Here is a 27,500-nt window from a genome sequence, read left to right as displayed (position 1 = left end):
TTTGGCTTTTGTTGCCATTGCTTTTGGTGTTTTAGTCATGAAGTCCTTGCCCATGCCTATGCCCTGAATTGTGTTGCCTACGTTTTCCTCTAGGGTTTTTATGGTGTTATGTCTTATGTTTAAATCTTTAATCCATCTGGATTTAATTTTTGTATAAGGTGTAAGGAAGGGGTCCAGTTTTCAGCTTTCTGCATATGTCTAGCCAGTTTTCCCAACACTATTTATTAAATAGGGAATCCTTTCTCCATTGCTTGTTTTTGTCAGGTTTGTCAAAGATCAGATGATTGTAGACATGCAGTGTTATTTCTGAGGCCTCTGTTCTGTTCCATTGGTCTGTATCTTTGTTTTGGTATCAGTACCATGATGTTTTGGTTACTGTAGTCTTGTAGTATAGATTGAACTCAGGTAGCGTGATGCCTCCAGCCTTATTCTTTTTGCTTAGGATTGTCTTGGCTATACGGGCTCTTTTTTGGTTCTATATGAAATTTAAGGTGGTTTGTTTCCAATTCTGTGAAGAAAGTCAATGGTAGCTTGATGGGGATAGCTTTTGAATGTCTAAATTACTTTGGGTAGTATGGCCATTTTCATGATATTGATTCTTCCTAACCATGAGCATGGAATGTTTTTCCATCTGTTTGTGTCCCCTCTAATTTCCTTGAGCTTGCACTTTTCAAGTGAGTTTCAGTGAGGATCACATGGCCTCCCAATGCACCTTGAACCACATTTTGAGAATCAGGACTTGAAGGCTTCTAATTACCTACTCATTAACCATCAAACAGCCTATTTCTGTTCACATTTTTCTTAACCTCCAGCAGTATCTTCCTCTGTTGAGAAACCTCTTTTGGAAACCCTCTACTCATGATTTCACAACATTATTTGCCATGATGTTTCTCTGACCCTTCTACAAGCACAGATATCTGTGCTGAAATCAAGGCCAACTATCAAGAAAAGTTGTAAAGTTGAGGATCCCATTGTTTTTGTCTGACTTTTTGGTGCTACGTGTTGGTGTTTTAGTGGACCAAGACGTAACAGTTCTTTCCTGCTTGAGAAAGATGGAGGAAGCAGGGCTAAGGGGATCAAAATGTCAATTCTATTGCTGATAGAGCTGCTGACTTTGTGACTTCAAAGCATGAAAGTGATATTCTTTAATGACTGCATCTCCTTCTTAAGCAGATTTTCTCACAAGTCACAATCAGCAATGGTAAACTGCAGCACTCCCATGCAGGGACAATGCCTTTTGGGCTTACTTTACCACTTGCAAAGAAAAGACCAGATTATACAATCTTTATAGGCAGGCAGACCCCTAAAGGAAAGCACAGAGCTACAGATGTCCCACTATATTATTCCAAATGCACCAGCTATACAAGTCAATTTCCGTATCCTGGGGAGACTGACAAGAGGAAGAATCCAGGAGTATTATTATACTAAAACTGCTACCACACAGAATAAAACAGCAGGACTGGGGAATAAAGTGTTTCCTCCAAAAATCATAGAAAGGGGAAAGCTATAGAAATGTGGTAGTTATAGAATCACATGAAAATGGATAAATATTTGTATGATATATGTTGGTATATGTAATATATTCATATATGCATATGTACATTATATGATATAACCTGTGTATCAGAAAAAAACTAACACTAAAAATACCACAACCTTATCTCAGGGTAATGGGATACATGATTATGAATAATACTTATTTCTTTTTTCTAATTCACTGTATTTTCTTTCTTTTTTTGAAGTGGATTTTCTCTTATGCCCAGGCTGGAGTGAAGTGGCATGATCTTGGCTCTCTGCAATCTCTGCCCGCCTGGTTCAAGTGATTCTCCTGCCTCAGCCTCCCGAGTAGCTGGGATTACAGGCACCTGCCACCACGCTCAGCTACTTTTTGTATTTTTAGTAGAGACAGGATTTCTCCATGTTGGCCAGGCTGGTCTCAAACTTGACCTCCAGTAATCCACCTGCCTCAGCCTCCCAAAGTACTGGGATTACAGGTGTGAGCCACCACACCTTGCCTAATTCATTATATTTTCTAAATCTTCTATCATGTGCATTAACTTACATAATTAGAAAAGTAAATTTTAAAACTCTCAAATTAGCAAGAAATGAGCATTAACACTGGGTAAATTTGAATTTGATTTACAACCAATATAGCATAAAATATATATTGATATTGTCTATTAGAAGTGAGTTTCAAAAAGTTGATGCGACTTTTGATTTTGTTCACTCTTAAATGTTGTAGTGGACAAAGTCTCAGAGACATGTTAATTCTAAATCAAATACAAAATTATGTTAAATCAAATCTGTATGTTTTTAATTATTAGGTATTACAGGTGAACTAAACTGAACTTACCTTCAAGTCCAAGGCCTGGGTTTGTTACCCTTTCCAAGCCTATCATATGACTCAGATTCTTTCACTTGGTAACTACCCAGTGTTGGTTATCATGATTCATGTGTTCCTTATCATGATTCATGTGTTCCTTCATTTCACAAGGATTTATTAAATACTCACTTTGTGCCAGGCACTGTTTCAGGTCTTGAGGTGACAGCAGAGAACCAGACTGACAAGGCCCCACGCCAATGGATCTCACATTTTCGTAAAGTAAAATTATGCAATAAACAAATAAACAATAAACTGTCAGATAGTGATAAATGCTATGCAGAAAAGAAAACAGGGTGATGTGATAGAATGTGGTCAAGCTAGGGTAGCCTCTGTGAGGAAGTGACATTAAGACAGAGCTGAATGGCCAGAAGGAGCCACCATGAAATAATGGCTAACACCTCCCCAGGCAGCAGGCAGGTGCATGCCAAAGCCATAAGGTAAAAATGAGCATAGCTGGCTTGAGGAACTGGGAAAAGGACAGAGTGGCTTGAAAAAGGTCTCTGAGATGAAGCTCAGAGCTAATAGGAGCCAGATAATGTAGGGCCTTTTGAGCCCACATGATGGAATTTAGCTCTACACAGGTTAGAAAGTTATTGGAGCATTTTAAGAGAGAAACAGAAGAGGAACTCCTGAAAAAAAAAAATAGATTTAAAAATGAATGCAGGGTCGGGTACGGTGGCTCATGCCTGTAATCCCAGCACTTTGGGAGGACAAGGTGGGCGCATCACCTGAGGTCAGGAGTTTGAAACCAACCTGGCCAACATGGTGAAACCCTGCCTCTACTAAAAATACAAAAAAAATTATCAGGGTGTGGTGGCACATGCCTGTGATCTCAGCTACTCGGGAGGCCAAGGCAGGAGAATCACTTGAACCCAGGAGGTGGAGGTTGCAGTGAGCCAAGATCACAGCACTGTACTCCAGCCTGGCCAGGAAGAGTGAAAAGTCTGTCTTTAAAAAAAAAAAAAAAAGAAAAATGAATGCAAAATACCAAGAAACTATAAACACAAGTTTTGTGTCATCTCCTGTCTCATACAATCAGGAGAGTCCATATATTGTCTACAACAATCACAAAGAATAAATTGGCAGAATTCAGAAGATAAATGAAGGTAATAAAAAACCATGAGAGAAATTGAAATCACATTTAAAACAAAAGAAGTAGAAAAGATTCTGCTGAAAAAATATAAGGACATAGAGTGCAGAACTGAGAGTATTTTAGGTGAATAAAGACATACAAATTAGGGAGATAAGCACATAAAATAATGTAGTGAGATAGCCAAAGAGTATGTAATTGCATAATTGATGTCTTTGAAGATGAGACCAAAATGTTTAGACGAAAAATCATTCAAATGTATAGTAGGGGAAAATATTACTGAAATATGCTGTGGAATCTGTAGACTATAAGGGCATACCACATTACAGGCACTATCATCCTAAAGAAATATCCTGGTGAAGTTTTGTAACTTTAAAGGTAAACGCTCTTATGAGATGAGGAACAGAAAAGGCAAGTGATCTACAAGACAGATTTGCCTCAGGCCAGGGTATTTTTTACAGCAACTCTCAGTGCCAGAAGGCATTGGAAAATAGCAGCAGAGTTCAAAGAGGGGGAAAAAACAAAAAAGAAAGATTGAGTCAGTGGTTTAATATCCAGCCAAGCTGTTATTTATTGTTAAAAGCACCATGAATACATTCACAAACATTTAACGCCTCAGGAAACGGAGCACTCATGAGCCTCACTTGAAAGAAGCGATTTGATATGAAACCCAGCTGAACAACAGATACATCAAAATATAGAATTCAAGAATGGTGACAACCTTCTAAAAATAGAAGACTGGTCATGAGCATTGAATCCATTTGAATATATTACTATCACTGTAGAACTGTAGAAATTGTGGTTTCAGCATATATGCATCAGTACAAACCCATATCTTAGTGGTTTAACACAGTAAAATTTGTTTTTAACTCATATCACTATTTAATGAGGGTTTTTGAGTGGGACCCTCTGTTCCATGCAGCGATCTGGGGACTCTGATGTTTTCCTTTGTGTAGCTCCACCATTTTAAGTACAGTTTTAGGGTGACCCTGGACCCATCCAGCTTGTAGACAGAGGGAAGAGAGAAAAAGGGTAGAGAAGCCATCCTCATTGTTAACTGCCTGAGACTGAAAGTATCACTTCACTCTCACTTATATTGATCATGGAGAATTCTGAGTAGTCTCTAATACACAGAATATAATGTCAATGTCATTAGATATAACAATAGAGAAATAATATAATTATAAAAACTGGGAAGTTATAAGAGATGTATATTTTCTCATTTTTCATGGCAGAAGTTAATAAATACTTTCTAAATTTTATAAATCAAGAAATAATGGCTTAAATATATTGTCATGCTTTATTTTATGTTATAAATATAGACTTGGGAAGAATAAATGTAGAACAACAACTGAAAAACAGACAATATAGCAAAAGACAGAAAACTAAGGAAGTATAAAAACAAAATAAAAAGTAACAAAACATCTAGACCTGTTGAAATAACAGAATTGAATGGAATAAACTGATCTGTTAAATATAAGAAATTATTAGATCAGAATCAAAACATATTTGATATCTATTATAAATATAGAAATATATCTCAGATATATTAATAAATGAAAAACAAGTTGGGGAACAAAATGTATAGTTTAATCCTATTTGTATTTAATAGTAATATATATTATATATGATATATGCATGTTGTTTTATACTATATACACATAGAAAATATTTGGAAGTATGTATAAGAAATGGTTAGCAGGGTTCTTAATAGGGATTGGGATGAAGGACAAGGACAAGCATATTTGTACTTTTTACCATATATCTATCTGTACCTTAAATTTTGTTGTAATAAGCATGACATTTTTACCATAAAAATATAAACAAAAAATCCTAAAGTCCAACACAGTTCTATTGGAGAAGTGAAAAGAACAAGCAAAGGATAGGGGGAGGTTAGGGTAGACTGGCAGAATGGTCTTTGCTAACCATGAATCTTGAATCCAGGTAGGGGAGTTAAAGATTCCAGGTAGCAAAAGGGTTGAGTCTCCAAGGTTAAGGAAGAGCCCCTAGCACTGATCCTCATATGCACTGACAATGTGGAAAGGACATGGCATGTTTAATAAACCTTGGGTATGCCTGGAGTATGATGTGTGTGGTGGAAAGGTGTAACAGGTTAAGACTGGAAAGACAGGGCAAATTTGGTGAATGGAGGAGTTAAGATCATTCGTTAGAAAATGAGATTTACTCACAGTATTCTGAACAGAATAGTAACTTGATTGGGTTAGCATTTTACACGAGTAACTAGGATATCCATACGGGGAATTAGTTAGAGACCACAGAAAACTGGCAGCCCATCCTAGTCAAATAGTCCAGTTAGTCATGATGATGATCTGAGCCAAAATGATGGAACTATAGATAAAGAGAATATGGGCTCAACATTCAAGAAATATTTAACAGGTAGAATAGACAGAACTTGACTATTCATTGGATATCATGTTAGTGGCAGAGTAAAGACTACAGAAGGGTCGAGATGATACCCAAATATGATAGTTCATTTCGTTATGTAAATGTAGAAAGAGAAGCAAATTTGGTTGTGGATAGGAAGAGGGAGAAAGGTAAGCTCAGTTTGAGTAATGATGAGTTTGAAGTGTGAGTGGAACATTCAGGAAGAGAGAAGCAGGTGTAAGACCCCGAGAGGTGGAAATGTATAATATAGAAATAAAAATAATTAGTCTGTAACTAGTAGCAGAGGATAAGTGCAGAATTGTGAGACGGGAAGGGGTGAAAGTATAAAATGTCTCTGACAGGTCAGCGTCCTCTGCTCAGCTCAAAGGCATACACTGAGAACCTTTTGCTTTTATTGCTGGAAATTTCTTGCCATTCCAACTCCTTGGCCAAGAATGGAGTTCAAGATTTCAGGTAGCAAAAAAGGGCACATTAGAGTTACAAAGGGGTGGGTGGATTTCTTCTGATAAGCTTTGGTCCTCAAGGAAGCTGGGTCCTTTGTGGCCACTGGGAATTGAGACAGCACTTCTCTAAGAACACTTGAGATATCTCTTAGGAAGAGAGATGGACATTTGGCCTTTGTCCCTTCACTGGACCACTGGGTATGGTCCTAAATCTTACTTTGTATGACCAAATGAAAGGCCAGGCTGCCTAATAACTTTAGGAGGGGACCAACTGCCTCCCTTCCAGGGAAAAATAATTCAACCTTCTTTTAAAAATGAATAGCTAAAAGCCAATCGCTTACTTATAATTCAAATGTCATGCTGGTACCTAAATCCAAGTGTTACATTTCATGAATCCTATCACCCCGATTTGTACCTAAGGCCCATAGGCTTTAACTCCTTTGGTGGACAATCTAGGGACCAGAGAAAGTAAGTCTTGTCACAAAGTAGTATTTCCTTTGTGAGGGGGAACAGTAGTAGGGTACTGACAAAGGAATCTAACAAGACAGAGGCCCGATATATTCAAATATAGGTAGAATTGGAAGTCTTTGAATTTTGTATATACTTTTTTCTGCATGTGTATATGTTTGTAACAACAATAAAATTACTCAATTGTTCTTACATAGTAACTATTTGAAATTATTTACTACTGTAAAGTAGCTTACCATTTGCATTTGGAAAGAACATTTTAATTTTCTTGAAATTAAAATCTTAAATCATTTGTACATTTAATGCTAGAAATGACCAAATGGATTTAGAATCCAAACAAAAATATATCTCACAATATTGTATGGCAACCTGAGAACTGTTGCCTTGTTACTGCTGTGAAAATGTCTATTCTGTCATAGTTGTCACGATTTCACATAATAGGATGAGGAGGGGCTGTGCATTCTAGCATCTACCCAGAGAGAAGGAGGTAGCATATATCTTCTAACTATAGAAAGTCATCTATTTTTTATTTTGTCTGAAATAAAATTCTCATTTTTGTCTAGAATCCTTTCTTTTTCTCAAATTGCACTTATATGTAGTGCCTGGCACATATGAGGCCCTCAAATATATACGTACCTGTTTATACTATATTTTAGCATCACTATTTTTATGGGGAATAGTCAGAAATCTGTGCATGCTCTGCAAAATCAATCCAGCTTTTCGCAGGCAAGCAGAGAACTGAGGAAAATCATTCAAATGTTTGATGCAATGAACCAGATGATTTCAATTTCAACTCATTATTTCAATTCACTTCTTCACTATAGCTGGGTAGTCTAAATTTCTGTTTCAAATGTACAGCTTTTATATTTTTGCAAAATTCCGTTTTTTTCAGTGATTTTTAAATCTTTAGTTTCTGTTTCACTTCCCATTTACCATTTCAATCTGATACTTTAATACTGTTTCTATAGTTACAAGCCTCAGGTTAATCATGGTCCTGGGAATTGAGCTCTCCAGTGTGTACACAACCCTCTTGAGTGGGCTTGTGGGTTCCCAGCATAGACAATTGGCTCCAAATCCTGCCCCTGGGAATTCAGGCACACTGTCAGCCAGCTCTCCCTGCCTGACAAACACTGCTGGTGAGACAGAAGTCAGTGGTTGCTCATCACCATTGGAGAAAACTAAGGAATCCATCTTTGGTCTTGCAAGGGAAGGGTCGTAGACAAGAGTCTCGAATACAGTGTCTCATCTGTAATGGCAGCTTCTGCAGTCTGGTAGAGATGAACACAGGCCACTGGATGAAAGGACGCCTCTGTTTCTCAGGACCACCAGGTAGACTGAGTTTTTCTAATCTCCCAGGTGTGCCAGGCAGATGCATATATTGTGTTTAACAATATAATGCTATTTTCCTCATCACTGTATTTCCAAATCCTACTTGTCCTTTAAGGTTGGCCTCAAGAGTTACTTTCTGCATTAAATTATTCCGTTATGTATTAAATACATATTTAGGCTATTAAAAGTATAGAAAATGATTTAGCAAACACTTGTGTACCATTAGATGACTTTTATTTAATAAAAAGTATTACTCTCTGGAAGAAGGTGACGTTCTGTTGCGAGAGAAGTCATTTTACCCAGGTCTAGTAGGAATTGCTTTCTGTGACATGCTAAGAAATGAACGAGGAAGAGAAAGGTCGATTTCAACTTGTGTCTGGATTCAGCTACCTCTTTTTTTGCCTCACCAAGACTTTGCCACTGCCTTTATCCATGATAAGCTCTGCCTGCCAAGCCACCTCTGGAATAGAATTATGCTTCTGATGGACCTTCCCAGCCTCCCAAACAGCTTTCCAGCCAGGAATGAACACTCAGGGAACCAGTTAAACTTCCTACTTGTATTGACTCAGAGCCTAACAGAAAACAGAAGAAGGTGTTGCAACATTATTAAGGTTCTTGGTCAAGTCTCTGTCTGCAAGTTAGCAGCTTCTTTCCTCAGAATTCTGACTTTCTCCTTGTTAAAGATGGAATTGCATTTCACCTCATCACCAGCCCAGAATTCATATATTGAAGTTCTAGCCTCCCAGTACCTATGAATGTGACCTGATTTGGAGTAAGCTTGTTGTAAGTGTAATTAGTTAAGAAGAGGTCTTACTGGAATAGGCTGGGCTTCTGATCCAATATAATGGATTCCCTTATAAAAAGAGAAAATTTAAAGCCGGGCGTGGTGGCTCAAGCCTGTAATCCCAGCACTTTGGGAGGCCGAGGCGGGTGGATCACGAGGTCAAGAGATCGAGACCATCCTGGTCAACATGGTGAAACCCCGTCTCTACTAAAAATACAAAAAAATTAGCTGGGCATGGTGGCACGTGCCTGTGATCCCAGATACTCAGGAGGCTGAGGCAGGAGAATTGCCTGAATCCAGGAGACGGAGGTTGTGGTGAGCCGAGATCACGCCATTGCACTCCAGCCTGGGTAACAAGAGCGAGACTCCGTCTCAAAAAAAAAAAAAAAAAAAAAAAGAGAAAATTTGGACGTAGACACTCAGAGGGAAGATTATGTGAAGACACAGGGAGAAGACAGCCAAATGATGACAGATGCAAAGATTAGAGTGATGTATCTGTAAGCCAAGGAATCCCAAGGATTGCTGGCAAACACCAGAAGCTAGAAGAAGCAAGGAAGGATTCTCCCCTACAAATTTAAGAGGGAGCGTGATCCTGCTGACACTTTGATTCAGACTTCTAGCCTCTAGTACCGTGAGACAAGAAATTTCTGTTGTTTTAACCTTTAAAAAAATTAAGATAAATTTTTAAAATTTAAAAGTGTTGCTGATTGTGTTTGATATAGGTTTCTATATACTCCAACATAATTCTTATTTCTCCTCCCTAGAAGCAAGTTGTTGCCTATTATTGGGCTCTTAGGTAGGGTTTTGCAATGATTCTGCCCTTTCCTGGATCTTAATTTTTCACGAGGAGTCCAGTTCCTGGTCCCTAACTTAACCAAATCTTAGGGCCCATGCCTCCATGCAAGCATTAAGAGACCCTAAGGTGGAAGTGCAGTCTGGAGCTTTAGCTGGACCCATTATCTTGACTGGGAACACTTACACCTCTTTTGACCTCCCAAATTCTCTCTGATTCCTGTAGCATTGAGCATTTAATCCACTTTCCAGTCACTTATTTAGCACCTACTTACAGGTAGAAAATAGAGGGTGTATTACAGTACTTCCTTGTAAGACTATAAATCCTTGAAGCAGTATTATTCTCTTTTTAAAGCAAACTGAGGACAGTTCGCCTAAAGGGTTCCTACTCTATAGGAGATTGCGCATGTAAATCAGTCTTGTTATCAGAGAAGTCTGTACTCAAAAGTAGGCTTAGCTTTACAGAACATGTGATATTGCAGCCATTCAACAGTTATTGATAGCCTACTATGTCAAATTTATGAATTAAGTATTATAAGAATAAAAGAAGTGCATAAAGATTTATTTTCCCTACCTTGAGAATCTCTCAAATGATTGAGGCGTTTTTGAAAACACATATAGTAAACTACTTCATTATTTCAGTATAGTAATCATGTTGAGGCTTCAACAAAAGTTACTGTTATAATATTGTCATTATCATAATTTGTATTTTAAGAATTTTTTAATGTTTAAATTTTTTCCAAAGCAAACCTGAAAGTTAAGTGTTTGCCCAAACAACTGAATAAGAATTGTTTATCTTAGACCAAATCATCAGTATCACTGGCATTTTTACCAGAGTTTGAAAATGTATTCTTGCACCTCATTCTTTTGCCTTGCACTAGCAGCAAATCACTATGTATAGAAACTGCCAAGACAGGCCTTATGGAACTTACACAGCATCTTTCTCTCTGTGACTTGTGTGAGCACAAATTGGAGATGAATAACTGAAATACACTTGGCTACAGATTCCATTCTGTCATCTGGAACTGAACTAAAGCAAAATTATTCAAGGCAGATTTCAATGAAATTCTTTATGAATTGACCATTTGTGCTTTTTATTATAACTGGACAAATTGCCTTATTATATAATACATCATCTTTTTAAAAAAATCAACTTTTATTTTAGATTCAGGGTGTATATGTGCATGTTTGCCACAAGGGAACCCTGTGTCATAATACTGAAGTTGAGGGTACAGATGATCCCGTGACCCAGGAAGTGAGCAGAGCACCCAATAGGCAGTTCTTCACCCCCTTCCCTTCCTCCCTCCTCCAGCAGTCCCCAGTGTCCATGGCTCTCATGTTTAAGTCCATGGGTACTCAGTGTTCAGCTCCCACTTATAAGTAAGAACATGCACTATTTGGTTTCCTGTTTCTGCATTACTTTGCTTGGGATAATGGCCTCTGGTGGCATCCATGTTGCTGCAAAGGACATAATTTCCTTCTTTTTATCGCTGCATAATGTTCCATGGTGTATATAATATATCTTTTTAACACTATTTAAAACTTCACATGCAATGTTCCTATAATTTTATTTCTATCAAAAATATAATAAAGTATTATTAGTGAAAACATCACAGAAATTGTGGTGGTCACTCATCAGTCAAGAACTGAATGTCCTGAACCAAAGACTTATTAAAACTATAATTTGGATTTATTTTGTCTTTATTTTCCAGACACTGCAAATGGATATAAACAAGCTGAACATAACCTTGCTTCGGATCTTCCGTCAAGGAGTGGCTGCAGCTTTAGGACTCTTACCTCAACAAGTGCACATCAATCGCCTCATTGTAAGATACCTACATTTTACATTCCCAAAATTCAAGCTGTGTGTGTGTGTGTGTGTGTGTGTGTGTGTGTGTGTGTTTTAATCACTAAAGTGCTCATGCTTTAGTTGTATGGCTCATGAGCCAAATCTGGCACATCATCTGTTTTCGTAAATAAAATTTTATGAAATAAGCCATATCCATTATCTATGGATTGCCCATGGTGACTTTTATATTACAGTGGCAGGGTTCAGTAGTTGCAATAGATTGACTCATGAAGCCTAAATGTTTTATCATCTGGCTTTTTATAGTGGAAGTTTCTTAACTCTGTCATAGTTCAAGCCTAGCTCCTGTGGTAAAATGAAAGGGCCCAAAACGTTTGCCTTACCAACATGGCACTAGTCCAAAAACATTCTCCCTTAGAGTGAACGCCTCTGAATCAGGTGAGGCACTGTTTCCAGATGTTATTTATTAAAGCCCTTTCAAGTATATCAATAGAATGACGGACATTGAATACACAAAGCGGTTGGAGGGGGGTGGCATTTTAAACAAAGAATAAGGAAGAACTGACCCTGAGGACTGCAGCCCAGGTGGAATGCAGGAATTGGTAGTCCGGGAAAACCAAGAGAAAACTTGAATGGGCATCTGAGTGGGTAAAATAAAAAATAAAAATAAAAAAATGAAGTAAATCCAAAGGATCTATTGTATAGGACCCGGCTAGGCCTATCTGTCATTTGCCCGCATTCATTAATTCCTGTCTTTCCTCGGTGTTTGGGAACCTGGATATTATCCAACTACATATTCCCAACTGCACTGGAAAGTGGGTGTGAGCAAAGGGCAAAAAAATGCAAATAGCTAGTCACCTCAGTTTTATGTGAAAAGGGGCTTTGGGATCACTGTACAGGTTTTAAATTGTTCTTGAACAATTTCTACTACAATGGGAGTCCAAGCAAGGACTCTGCATTCTCCCAACCTTAAATTGCTGTGCTTCTTCTGCATGGAGTTCAGCTTTCTACTGCTCAGTCTGCCTTCGCTATGGAGGGAATTTGCTTTTCGTTTTGGTTTGGGTCTTATGTTTCTTTTTATTTTTTCTGTGTGTGGAGAGTGAGTTGTTTCATTTCCTCGTAAAAACTTGTAGTCTGTGAATCAACAATGTTGTAGAACTGAACAAGCTTTTAAAAAGTTTTAACTTGTACCACAGAAGAAATATACCATTCTCTTGAATAGTGAAGGTTACTTATATCCAGGGCATACCTTGCTCAAATGAGAAGATTTAGGCATTAAACAAGTCTCGGCTGGGTGTGGTGGTTCATGCCTGTAATCCCAGAACTTTGGGATGCCAAGATGGGTGGATCACCTAAGGTCAGGAGTTCAAGACCTGCCTTGCCAACAAAGTGAAACCCCATCTCTACTACTAAAAATACAAAAAAATAGCCGGGCATGGTTGGGGGTGCCAGTAATCCCATCTACTTGGGAGGCTTAGGCAGGATAATTGCTTGAACCTGAGAGGTGGATGTTGCAGTCAGCAGAGATCATGCCATTGCACTCCATCCTGGTCAACAAGAGCGAAACTCTGTCTCAAAAAAAGTCTTGGATCTAGATCTAGATTTTTATACGTATATATACACATAAAAATATATATGCATAAACCTGTGCATCTGTATTTTGCTAAGATATAGAGAGAGATTATTTAGATATAGATATCTTAGATATACTTTTATACATATAGGATTAATGAGCATTATAGCTGTTTGCAGGGATGAAGGAGGGATTTGCCACACTGAGGAAGGGATATGCTTATCCTCAGAGAATGTTAGTAGCATGCTTAAAAGTAGTTATTGTAATAGCTAGAGTTACAATACCTGAGATAGCAGAGTGTGGTGATTAACAGCATGTGTTTTGGAGACAGACAAAACCATACTTCATTTCCAGTGTGGCCATATTCCATCCGTGTGAATATGGACAAGCCACTTACATTTCATTTGTAAAATAGAGATAAACATAATACCTATTGCCTGGGGGTGTTCTAAGCAATAAATGCGATAAGAGATTTAAGGTACATAGGAGCATGTCAGGCACAACACAAGTGCTCTGTCCCTACTGTCATTGTTATTAAGTCACAAACTATTTAAATTATTGTAAACATGTTTCACATCAGTATTTAGTTATTGTCTGTTTTTCTCTGCAAATATGAAAATACTTTTCCTGGCTTGCTAGTAGTAAATTGATACTTCATTTTATACCCAGCTAAAATTCTGATAAAGCACATTAAAAGAGAATTTTCTAGCATGAGAGAGCTCCATGTGTCGGAAAGAAGGCTAACAATTTCATTCTGTTAGTGTATTACATAAGTTGTAAAAGATAATATTATCAATGGCCATGTCATTTTTGTCTGCTGTTTGTGTGTGCATATGTAGAATATCAGATATTTATGGTAAGAAATTCTCTGATTCCATTTTAGCTAATGAAGTAATACTAATAGGAAAAGTATTATGACATCACCACACAATATCTGGATTTCTACTAAATGACTGGTTTTAAATGTGTGACATATTTGAGGTGAAGAACAGAATCAGGAAAAGGATTTCAAAGCTCATCTGGCACCATCTTCCTTACCTAACCAAGCCTTCACATTAACACAATCGATAAAAGTAATAGAGAGTGGTGATGTCTAATACGCAATTTTACTATTACATTGGATTGTATTTAATTCATTTGATTTTAAAATGCTTCTTTAAACATAATTACTCAGGGAACATCTGAACAATCTACATCAGAAAATTACAATATAGAATGGTAAATTAATCAGCATACAATGAAATACAAAATTACAAATCTTTGGGGGACAACTAATTGCAAGAAATCTATTTGAAGATTTTAGACTTTGGACTGGTAATATTAAGTCTACCAGAGAATAACTAATAAATATAATCTCCACAATGCCTTTTAGGATCCTAGAATTCTGACTTCCTTTAATGTTTCTAAAGGAAAGGTAAAAATATTCTCCAAAGTTGTTTAAAATGTCTATAACACATACAAATATTCTGCTTTTATTAGGCAAAGAAGAACAGTATTGAACTGTTTGTGTCTCCCATAAACCGTAAAACAGGAATTTCTGATGCTCTGCCCTCTGAGGAAGTTCTTCGTTCACTTAATATCAATGTTTTGCATCAAAGTTTATCCCAATTTGGAATTACAGACGTCTCTCCTGAGGTATGTTGTTGCACAAAACGTTTCATTTTAGAATGTGAACAGTTAGCGTGCTATGGTAATTCAATCCCAAGAGGCTTTGAGATGAAAGCTTTTTATTGTATGTTACTTGATAATAAAAATTTCCCTGAGTGTCAGAATTGTCTGATCTTTACATTGTATATGTTTACTTCTTACGGAAATGCATTTTCACACTGAAGTTTCACTCTTTGGCATTTTTCTTCTTCAAACCTTTCTGGCCTTATAACTTATTTTGACTTACCTAGTAAATTTTCTAGAAGAAAGAAGATTTAGATGTATTTGTCAATTGATCACTTGAAACTGATATGTCAAAAAAAAATACCTTTAAACCTTTCTTTCCCTACAGGTACACTCCTTCTCATTGTTTTCATTGTCAAAATGGTCACCAGATATTCACTGTTTCCCATAACTTTGGAATTAATTTGAAATGTGATTTTTCTTTTGCTGAAGAAACAATCTTAAGAACTACACATATTTCTTCGTAGTATTTTCCAAATTTGGCACTTTTAAAACATTTTCTCTGCCACCTCTATCATCTCACTCCTGAGTGGATTTAATTCCCTTTCCACTTCTTTTACTCCATCCTGCTCTAACAAACATGCTGGAAGCATCGTCATCCTAAATACATGTAATTCAATTCATGCAATCATGAAATTAGACTGGAGGGAACATGTGTAACACCTTGTAGATACAGAAAGTATGGCCCATAAAAATTATGTGACTGTCTCAAGGTGACAACAAGAGAGGCACAAAGCACCACCTAAAATCTTGATTTCTTTTGTTTTTTTTCTTTTATAGAGGCAGGGTTGAGCTATGTTGCCCAGGCTGGTCTTGAATGCCTGGCCTTAAGCAATTCTCCCACCTTGGTCTCCCAGGATGCTGGGATTACAGGTGTGAGTGAGCCATCTTGCCTGGCCAAAATCTAGATCTCCTGATGCCTAGTCTATTCGCCTTTACAGTAAAGCACACTGCCTCTTATTTTAGTAAGTATCACAAGTGTCGTATAAAAAACTCTAGGTGGGCATGGTGGCTTCCCTCCCCAGTAATCCTAACTGCTGGGGAAGCTGAGGCAGCAGGATCACTTGAGCCCAGATTGAGTTTGTTTCCCAAAGCCACATTTAAACTGTGTGTGATTGTGGGCAGGCCATTTAATCTCTGTGAGATCGTGTCTCTTTGCATAGTGTCGACCTCCCTGAGCCTCAGTTTCTTCAAATCCAAAATTGTTATAGCACTTATAAACTTGAACTATGGATTGAATTTTTTAAATATATGTAGAAATTCTCACACAGTAGGTAGTACACAAATGTAATTTGAATGCTGAATGAATTGGCACATGAGAATATATGTCATCATTGAACCACGACTGTCACAACCACCCACAACTAGACTTCCTGCATTTGGTTTTGTGCCTCTCTCTGTTCTCTTTCCCAGCACACCCAATGTGTTTTCTGTCCCGCCAGCAAAGTAATCTTTCTCAGCGTAAATCTGGCCATGCCCTCCTAATTTCATGATTCTTCTTTGATTTTCAAAATACTATGAAATAAAGTCTAGATTTCTTAATATGGTATATGGTCCTTTGTATGCTGGACTTTGTAATTGTCAAACGACACTTTCCTAGTTTACATTTCAGCAATTCTAAACTTGATAGATGTCATGATACACATACTCTCTCCTTCCTCCATGCTTTTGTGTATATTGATTTGTCTACACACCTTTCATTTCTCAATATCAGTCTACTGTGTAGCAAAGTATCCCTTGTGCCTCCACAGATGAAGATGCTCTTTACCTTGTGTTCCCATCCCTTTCAGGCCCTTCACAGACTGACTGGCACATATCTTGCCTAGAACAATTCTTTAAATTTTAGAAAGACCGTTGGATAAATATATTCTGCTTCCCATAAGCTTTTAGAGAATCATATAAACGGTCTTCCCTGTGCTTTATCCTGAGTTCAAAAGCCAGTCTGAACGCTTTAAGAATACAGCACCATATTGAGTCACTCAAATTTGCAAACCAAGAAAAGCTGCCCATACAAAAAGAGCTGGCTTAACGGAAGCACTTGGTTGGGAATCCTCCAATATACCCCAGTCCAGTGAAGGTGAGGTACTTAGCTTAATGGCCTCTCACAGAGCTAGTAGCTCACAATAGACTACACTTGAATAATGAAAGTGTATTTGATGATCAAAATGTGACAGTTTCTCATAAAATTTTTGGAACCTAGAAATCTAGAATTTAGAAAATACACATTACAGAAGTTGAGGAAATATTTGAATTAGGTATAAGGAGCATATCATGAAGGACAGACGGATTGTTTGAACCTTTTGTTTGGACACTCCTAGAAGGTACCAGGCATTACCCTTTGACCTTTGACCAGAGTCTTGAATTGCAGAAACAGAGAAAAGCTGTCTGTAGTGAGCAGGCACCCCAGTGGGGAGGTGCTTGGTATAGATACAACCTAAAGGAGCCCTGAAAAAATGTTGGTTGATAGTAAGACTGGTGAATGCTATTCTGTGAGTTTTCTTACATCTTTATTCATCTTTTCTGTGGTTAATGTTGTATAACAACTTATGCCTCAATCCATTTTCTCACATTTTAATCTTAAAATTATAACATGCTATTGCAACATGTTCATTAACAGAAAAAAAGGACTTTGGTATTTTTGCTTTTCATCCTTTGCATGAATTATAGAACACTGTGAATGATGCCTCAAAGCATCTCTTCCTAAACTTATGTTAATCACTTTCATGGAAAGATTTTTTTTCATATGCTTGATTTTTTTAATTGAAAATGACTCTTGAGAAACAAACAAAAAAATACCAACTAGGAAACTATTTTTGTTTAGTCATCTGTTTTCATTTGTAATCTGTTTCTTGAAGGAAAAGACATTATTTCTTCTATATATTTTTATATGATATGTAGAACATTATAGGCACTCATGCAGATAAAACTAGACCTCCTCTTGCCTAATAAATAAAATCCCAGGAAAATAAAATTAAATGTTTGTATAAAATAAATACCTGTTAAAAACAGTAAGTTCTGTATTGACATTTTAAAAAATGATTTAGGAATTTTGTTGTTGTTCAATTGCAAATTACTCCAGTTTCCAAATCTTATATTTCAAAGGAGAAAGTGACCTTCTTTAAATAAAAGTCCAATGTGCTGACTGGTACCTTCATGAAATATTTACAAAGAAAAAAAGCCGTTGCATATAAATATAAACAGTAATGTGTAAGCTTAATGATTATTCCTTCACATTAGGAACACTAGCAGGTAGTCTAGTATAGACCTAGCCATACAGTGCTGAGGAGCATACAATCAACATCAACCTGTATTAGACCATTCAGAACAATTGCTCACATTATGCACAGTACAAGGGAAGCTTGGCATTTATCAAACAAAGCCATATTGTTATAGGATACATCTCATTTATCTGCCTAAGTCAATCGAATTAACCAGATACTTTGTAACATTTGCACTTCATTCTTATTCTGTGTGCTTCATCTCTTTTAAAGAGGTGTATGTCCTAGATCCTCTGTATCTCTGAATCACCTCTCCTAGCAATTGGGATCGCCTGCATCTGAGATCAGAATTGATTAAAATATTTAAAGAGAGATGTAGGACAAAAGAAAGAAAAAAGAATGAGCTATACTGCATCAAATTATTAAACAGGATATAGAGAAGACATTGTTACCTATACAAAAAACTGCCCAGATTTTAAATAATAAAACCCATCAGCTTCTTTTACTGCAACTAAGTTAAAGGGCAAAGCAGTGTGGCTATGAAATAAAACATAAAGATGATGTAGTGGCATTAGCTTGACCCGACAACAGAGCCTCTGAATTATTCAACCCTCAGCCCCCTGACAAACTATAAAAACCATGGGGTTAACCCTATGCAAAGGTTAGATTGAAAATTCTTGTGAATTATAGTCCTTTGATTTGTGAGCTCTTAACTACAAACTTTTCCATTTATTGCCCTGCCCTTATCAGGTTTTTTAGATCTCTGTACAAATATAGTAGTGTTCAGCAGGAGTAGCATGACTCAGAAAGAAATCTATTTATCAAGAAAATGCAGTGACTAAGTTCTAGGAGTTCAAAACACGTGTCTTTTTAACTGAGGGTGGGGGATGGGAGGGTAGGAGTTAATTTTTTCATCATTACTGCTTCAGTTAAAAAAGAAAACAGGTTTGTCTTAAGCAGGAAGGAACATGTTGATATTCTAGGAGTTATAGAACTATAGCAAGGAAAAAAAATGAACCAAATCGGGTTAGGAACACAAAATCTCTTTCCACCCACCTAACCACCCCTTTTTATCCAAATTTTACATGGGCTTAAGCTCAACTCCTTACACTTAAATTTGACAAATTTATGCTGCCTACTTGAAGGCTTAACTAGTTTGCTTTTATAGCAAACAATGGATGCTATTTTGTTGCCTGTAAAAAAATTTCATTTCCATATTTATACCTGATTTCTGCAAGAGTTTTCTATTAGTTTCCAGCTATGCTTATAGAGACACTGGAATAAAAAACGATATGGCTGACATCAAAGAGGTGAAAGAAAATTTGTCACTTGAACCCAAAGTTTTCTTTGTGGCAGGATACTTGGTTTCTAATCATTTTATCAATCAAATATTTTCAGCTTCTCCATTGATTTGTCATTTATATATCTTTAAAATTCATATCTAAATCATTTCTTATATCTATGCATCTATCTGTGTCCCAGAAAGTAGGCAAGATACTATTATATTATAATTAACGAGCACATCAATGTTTTACAAATAAAGGAAATAGAATCCTGATTACTTTAGCAATTATTAAAGGCTTTCTCCAAGTAATCTTTGTAATCACAATTGAACTCAAAAATCTTTTCTGTTCAGCCTTGCTTATCTTCCCACTAGAACTCACTTGCATTCCAAAATAAAAGTTCTCATAAAATATTTTTCAAGGTAAAATTTTTTGTCTGATTTATAAATGTTGGATATGTTTTATTTTTAAAGGCTTAAAAGTAAATTAGCAATGATTTCAAAGTTCAGACACCAACAATATATGTTTTATTCAAGGTCTTCTTAATCACTGGAGACAATCTCTAATGACAGATATGTAGCCTCACTAAAGGGAGGCAACCTTCAACAAAAATGAAATTTTAGTTGAGTTAAAGCATTTGACTTGATTTAGCCTTTACATGTTTTTCCTAATCATGTACCATTTAATTTCAAGTTAGTTTCATTAACTATAAATCTATACTGCCGTTAAATTATAAAACTTAATTTTATTCTAAGAATAAATTTTAGTCAATGTGCTTATTTAGAAAAAAGAATTAATGAAATAAAACTAATACAGTCATGCACACTTTATTCGTGCTGCTTCTCCATTCTTCCACCCCCAAAGTGGAACGAAAATGATACAAATAAAAATAATCTATGAATTTTACCTTTTATTGCCAAATAATTCTGAACATTTTGATGTTCCCTATTACTTTAGAAAAATATGTGGTGTTCTAAAAATATATGTTGTTGAGATGATATGTTAGCCAGATTTTGACAATATAGACTCCACTTTAAAAAAAATGTGATTAAAAGCAAGAAAAGAAATAATCCTGGCACTGTTGCTGTACTTATTAATGCACCACAAGCTTTTGTTTGCACCTGTTTCACTTTTGTTTAAAAGTAAAGAACAGTATTACAGCGCATAATCCAGGGTGTTGATGTTGTGGGAGGGGACTTAGAGTAAGGAAATATTCAGAAACAATTTCCTCCACACAGAAAAGAACAGAACTCTCTTACCTATGAACCAGGTAGTTTCCAAGAGAGATACTCAGGGATATTTAGAAAGCTTGGGACCTGCGGATGCCATGTCAGTCACGCTTACTCCTATTCCAGGAGACTAAATAATTTTTTGATATGTAAGGATGGCAGTCTGTTGTCTTAGATCAGTTTGAGAAGAAGCTCTGGCAGCGGGGGGTGTAGGTGTGTTGCACTATGCTGAATGGAATAAGGCTAAAAATATGTTTAGTATCTGATAAGAACGCCAGTTTTCTCAAGCTCTCATTTAACATCGGACTTTCTGTTTTGCTTTTAAAGAAAAATGTTTTACAAGGGCAGCATGAAGCGGACAAAATCTGGAGCAAAGAAGGATTTTATGCTGTTGTCATTTTTCTCAGCATCTTTGTTATTATAGTAACGTGTTTGATGGTAAGTTTGCTTCTTTGTCTATTTTATCCTTTGCTGAGCCCACTGCTTGATATTAGTGGGTACATTGCCATTCAAATGAATGCAGAATGCTTGGGAGCAGAAGCAAGACTATGATCCTGTTAGATTAGGAATATTTCATATCTGACATCAGAGCGATTTCTAAAGGAAAGCTTATGGAATTAAGGATGCTGACCTGAATAATAAGGCTGTAATTGCAGTGCAGTTTTTAGTAACTTGATCAACTCTGAGAATGAAGCTTTAGAAAGTGATTTACTGAGGTCACTGAAGCCCTCAACATCAGTAAAGTCTCACGGGCACACTTTGGGTTTACTTTATTTCTCCTTTTATATCATCTTTATGGAACTCAGGAAAAAAAATTAAAAAGAAATATGTCTTTGGGACAAGCTTACTCCCTAAGGAATGGTAGATTTCCTTATTTTTAAAAGGCCTTGAAAGCATTCTATGAAAAGAAGATGATTATACCCTCAAAGGCTAAATTAGTTAGACTACTAATTCATTTTTAAGGTGGATAAATAATACAAAAGTACAAATGCATATTCTGGAATAGCTCTGTAAGTAATAATATGTAGGCTTTAAAAGCATATTTCTAATTTTAAAAATAGAACCCAAAATAAACCTAACCCACTAAATTAAGCAGTACTATTTGGTATTGAATGAATTAACAGTATGTTTAGAGTAGAATAAGATTTTTCTACTCTCTTGAAAATTTCCAGATGTATAATAATTAGAGTTTACAAATAGGTTTTAATGTCCTTTTTTCCCTGTGAGCTATGTTCTTTTTAATTTTGTACGTTAAAAAAATACTTCTTCCTTGGTTTTTAAGTGCTCCCCAAAAGTCATTACGCTCCTTATTTCTCTCCACAATCAACAAATGTTGCTACGTGTTTTATTGGATGTTGTTTATTTCTGCTCCCTGTGCTGGGAAGGGGTTACTGTCAGAAAGATTAGGGCTCCATCTGGAAAGACAGAGGCTGCAGGGGTCTAAGCTTAGAGGATATAAAACAAGCATGGTCTTAAACAGGGTAAAGATGAGCATGTTTTCTAGAGTTCAAAATATGTGAAATAACAAGAAAACCCTAAATCTCCCATCATAATTAATTCAGAGGTAGCTCCTATGGGTCAGGCACTAAGAAAAAAAAAATTCTAAGAATTGTGACTCAATAAACAAAAGAAAAATTTAGAATTGCGTAAAAAAACAACTGATTTTTATATTTCACATGGTAGAGATTAAGAGAAAAGAATTTTAATGAGATAGTTGGAGGTTTTGCAGAAATTGTGGCAGAGTATTCTGGGCATCTCTGTTTTAAGGATGTAGTTCCTTGTTATAGTTAATTGTACTTTAATATACATGGTTCTTCTTTCCTTCATACGGGAAATCTCAAGTGCTGTTCCCTGTCTTGTCAGTCACAATTAGCATGTTTTTCTTCTTTGCAGATGAAAAAGGATAAGAGGAGGGGAAGAATAGAAAGAGGTTGAAAGTGATAAAAGTGGAAAATATTCAGGGGATCAATGGATGTGATTCAGAAAAGCAAAGGCAAGGATAAAAGGAGGGAAGTGGGAAAGCAGATTCATGCCCGGCCTTTGAGTACTAAGCAGAGCTTGCTACTAACATAGAGGATGTGTTTCAGAGTCTACATTTCTAAGTCAGGGTGTGCTCATGTATCCAGTGTAACTAGATAAATGTCTATGTTGGTCTCATGGCAAAAGGACCTATAGTAGTCACACCCTCAACCACTTGGAGCCAGAGGATGACTCTTCCTTTCCCAATATTTAAGTCAGAAACTTAGGTTAAGTTGGCTCCAAAGTTATTAGAACAAATCAGGAAAGGGGCATTTCAGAAGCATAGGTGATTGCTCTCTATTGGGTTAGCAGGTAGATTCATCTATTCATTCAATCAACAGATTCCTGCAGAATATTCTCTGTGGGCCTATTTGTTGTTGGTGTTGTGGGCAAAGAAGAAAACAGGACAGATAAGATCCCTGTTCTCTTGAAGTCTTTACTTTAGAGGGAGACATAGAAAATAAGTTAATTTTTTAAATATCAAATGGTGAACATACTATGTGATTCCAACTATATGACATTCTGGAAAAGTCAAGCCTATAGAGATAGTAAAAATATCAGTGGTTGCCAGAGACTGCAGAGAAAGGGAACAATTAGGTAGAGGACAGGAGATTTTAGGACAGTGAAACTATTCTATATTCTGTGATAATGAATTCATGACATTATGGATTTGTCAAAACCTGTACGATGTATGAAGAGTAAGCCCTAATCTACACTATCCACACTATGGACTTTAGTTAATAATAATACATCAATATTGATTCACAAATTGCAACAAATGAATCACACTAATAGGGCAAAATGAAGAGGTAGGGAAGAAAGGTATTTGAGAACTTGGTATATTCTGCTCAGTTTTTCTGTAAACCTAAAACTGCTCTAAAAAGTAGTATATTTTTAAAATCACAGTGATAAGTGCTATGAAGAAAAGACCATAATAGTGAGTGGAGAAGAGCAGCAACCTGAGATGTTTGAGACCTAAGGATGAAAATGTGAGAAAAGAACCCACAGGCAGAGGGTACAGTGGGTGCAACTGGAATAAGCTTAGCCTATTCAGGCCTGAGGGGAAGAATGTTTTAGGCAGATCCTTGATGTGATCTTCTATGTGTGTTTAAAGGATCACATTTTCTTCTGGTAGAAAGTGGTGGTGGACAGAGGATGGGGAAAATTGTGGAAGGAAGAGGAACTTTCTGGAGGCTTCTGCAATATCCCGATGAAGAAGATGCTGCTGGCCCAGAGCAGGGGTGGGTGGTGGGGATAGAGAGAAGTAAAGGATTGAGATTTACTTGAAAGTAGAACTGACAGAACTTGCTGTGTCCCAATTCTCAGCAAGAGGAGGAAAATTAAAGATGATTCCTAGGTAATTTGGCTTCCCTGCCTGTGTAGAAATGTTCTCATTTCCTGGGAGAGGGGCGTGTTGGAAATGGAGATGAGCATGTTCAGATAGTTCTTAAACAAATGAAAGAAATAATTAAATAGATTTCAAATGCTATCTTAAATTTTAACATGAAGGAGTCACTTTTGAAAGTAGCAGGGGGACCAGGTGCAATGGCTCACACCTGTAATCCAAGCACTTGGAAGTCGGAGACAGGGGGATTGCTTAAGCCCAGGGGTCTAAAACCAGCCTGGGCAACACAGTGAGACCCATCTTTACAACAAAAAAAAATAGTTTTAAAAATTAGCCAGGCTGATGGGACATGCCTGTAGTCCCAGCTTCTGTGGAGACTGAGAGGGGAGGAGCGCTGGAGCCCAGGAGTTTGAAATTACAGTGAGCTATGATCACGCCACTTTACTCCAGCCTGAATGACAGATACTCTGTCTCTGAAAAATAGATAAATAAATACAAATTCTGAAAAGAAACAGAGGAACCAGCAGCACACAGATCACAAGTTCATATTCACAAGAAAAGAAATACTACCCAATAGGATTAACACAAAGCCAAGTTGATCTGATGTAACTTAAGAGGAGTCAAGAGTTCACGTTTAGGGACATGTCAAAGTGATTGTCTAAAATAGGCTCATCTTTATAAGTGTTCAAATTATTGTGATCATAAGCTTGATTTAAAGTAAGTTTTTCACGTGCATTTCTCAGCAATACTTGTACTATCACTTTTGTCATTCTGAAACATATGTATTCCAGTTCTCTTTCCCATAGTTTGGTTGATTCCATGACAAAGGAAAGATAAAACTCAGAATTTTCCCTCTGGTATTGATTATATTTATGAAAGATCAGTGCTTCCATTTGCATTAGGCTTCCTACATGCCAGAAATGAAAAGCATGTGATTTTATTATGCAATTACATAGGTAAATTGCTGTAATGGAAGGTTGTATGTGCTATGTAACAACAACATAAGACTTGGCAAAAATTTTTGAAAAGTGGCATATTGTTTACTTTCCTTAAAATACATATATATATAAATGTTGCCAGGCATAAAATTAGACGGCCATGACATTTTCAAATATGTGACTTATTTAGCACCTCACAAATGTGAATGTAGAGTGCGTGGAGCGACAAATAGAAAAATGCAGTTTTCCCAGAAAAAAATGTGTGGGCAACTTCCAGTCTATTCAGTCTGTTTTAGATGAAAGAAAGTTATTACTAAGAAGAATTAGTTCTTAAACTTGAAGAAATAATAGAACATCATTTATCATGTAAATTAGACATTCAAATGTCCTTACAGGTTTATTAACAAGTACAAAGACATTTATGAAATGTAGGTAGAGATGTCTACAGGCCAGATTGCTTCTTGAAAGTAGATTTAGAAATCACATGAAAATAGTTGTTTGGGTCAATAAAAGCACTGGCATGTTAGATCCATAGGAGAGTCATACATATGGGAGAGAAAGAGTTTCTCTAGTTGTAGTCTGGTAGCTGTAGCAAGAAATCTTACATTGAACCACCTGCTATAGCCTTAACATGATGCAATAAGCACATGTCAAAAGTAGACATAATTTTCTCATTTGTTGCACATAATCCCTAAGGACGAAGGAAAATAGGACTAGATTCCTAGCTGGAATGATTGATTAAGTAGGCATATATCTCAAACTAATTTTCAGATTTTTTTCTGTATTAAGAAGAATACAACTGTCTTAATAGTAATAACAATAACAATTAGTTTCTTCCATTTATTGCAGTTATTGGTACTAAATTTACTGCCTAGTACTAAATGCTTAACATATTTTAGTTTACTAATTTTACTTGTGAGAAAACTAAGATTCAGAAAGAGTGAATGACTTGAACAAGAACATGCAATAAATGGATATGGGGTCAGGGAGTAGGAAGTGGTAAAAGTTCAAATCCAGGTCTATTTAAATTGAAAGTTGGGGCCCACATAATTCTATTGATTTCATAAGGAGTCAAACTGTGGGAGTTTTTTGGTCTTACCATCTGTCTTATGAACATACACTTCTGACCACAAATCACTCCAGTAGTAGCAGATGAGAATGGCTGTATTTATCGGAACCATTCTACCCAGACGAAACTGGTAAATGTGTGCCACACCATACCTGTGTGCTGTGGGCACACCTCTCTTTCTGCACTTAGTACTTTGTACTGAACACGATTTTTACACAGTTATCTTTTCTGAAAGCCTATGAATTCCTAGAGGACAGAGTTCTGCGTTACTTTTGCATCTACAATATCTTGTTTATGGAATGTAGTAGGGATTGACTCAGGACTATTAAATTGAAAGAAAAGAATGAATGAACTCTTTCAGAACTAACTGTAAAATGCCATAAATAGCAAATGTTAAAGACTAGTGGTTGGTGGCATCATTTTGAAATCCGAACACATTCTAATCCAAACGGGATGTTTTGTATTACTTATGAGATTTTTGAATGAAAATTTTAAGCGGCAAAAAAGCTTCAGAGAATTTTTTTAGCTTCCTCCCATTTCTGTGTTCCTCTGGTTCTTTTGTTGCCACTATTATTTTCTTTCTCTTGCTATAGTTTGACTTTTACATCTCCTCTCATTCAATAATATGTTCTCTTTTCCTTTTTCAAATTATTAAATGACTTTATTCCAGTCCAAGAGTCAAACAAGCTCTTAGAGATGAAGGCAAAATGTTGACTTGCCATTGCTACAGTAAGCTTTTAGGTTGAGTTTTTAAACAAAGTGAATTCCCATAGAGAAATACGCATATGCTATATTCCAGATCTCAATCTGTGCAGAGAAAAATCTCTGACACTGTTTTCCAGATGCTTTGGAAAAGAGGTTTCAGAGAAGGACAGGAGAATTTGGCAGAAACAGTAGAGTTGAATGATCACATACCTGGAAGTCAGAAAACTGGGATTCTGGGTTTTTTTTCCAACCCTCCATAAATCATCCAACATCTCAGTACTTAAATGTGGAATGAGGAGATTACACCACAAAATTTTTATGATCCCTTACACCAGGGTTTTACCAGCAACACTCCTGATATTTTGGAGTTACTATTTCTGTTGGTGGGGGTGTGGGGGAAGCCTTTTCAATGCATTGCAAGGTAGTTAGCCTCTGCCCACCAGATGCCAATAGCACCCTTTTCCTTCTCCTTCCCCCAAACCCTGAAAACATGACCACCAAAAATATCCCCAGACACTACCAAACATCTCCTGAGGGCAAAATCCCTGCCAATTGAGAATCACTGCATTATAGCTTAATTCCATGACAACTACCCTATTGCCAAGTAGCAGTCTCTTACATTTTTTCCATATTTTTTAGACAGCGCCATCTCTTGAGTATTTTTAAAGTGTATTATATACATCATACATTCTCCAGGTTCTGCTTTTCCCTAATTAAAGATGTAGAGATCAGTTTGTACACGTACTACATGGAGACAGGCTGCAAAGTTGACCCCTAACCAGACATGAAATAAACAGATGACTGATTGTAAAATATGTTACAAAGGTTTCTCATCAAAAACACAAGCATGTGAATGGTAAGGAAGGACTTTGGACTAGACTTTGTTTTACACTAATATAAATCATAAAAGCTGCCTGTCGAGAACAATTGAGAAGGTCAGGATTTCCT

At 36.6% G+C, this 27,500-nt stretch overlaps 1 protein-coding gene across 3 annotated transcripts in view; it reads left to right on the top strand.

The window, feature by feature from the left end:
* PTPRR (protein tyrosine phosphatase receptor type R) overlaps positions 1 to 27,500 on the top strand; it is a 292,025-nt gene that overhangs the window by 145,107 nt on the left and 119,418 nt on the right. For 2 of the 3 annotated variants that reach the window (XM_032295669.1, XM_032295668.1), the window contains 3 exons: positions 11,408 to 11,521; positions 14,555 to 14,710; positions 20,804 to 20,914. In XM_032295669.1, coding sequence (XP_032151560.1) covers positions 11,417 to 11,521; positions 14,555 to 14,710; positions 20,804 to 20,914 — 372 coding nt within the window. In that variant the 5' untranslated portion in view covers positions 11,408 to 11,416. Of the gene's footprint in view, positions 1 to 11,316; positions 11,323 to 11,407; positions 11,522 to 14,554; positions 14,711 to 20,803; positions 20,915 to 27,500 lie in introns of those variants that run through there. The other variant, XM_032295671.1, reaches the window with a different exon arrangement.

Source organism: Sapajus apella, unplaced genomic scaffold (genome assembly GCF_009761245.1).
Source record: "Sapajus apella isolate SASKATOON/1434 unplaced genomic scaffold, GSC_monkey_1.0 scaffold2, whole genome shotgun sequence".
Classification (NCBI taxonomy): domain Eukaryota; kingdom Metazoa; phylum Chordata; class Mammalia; order Primates; family Cebidae; genus Sapajus; species Sapajus apella.
Note: the sequence above shows the minus strand (reverse complement) of the source record. Positions and strands in the feature narration are given on the sequence as shown.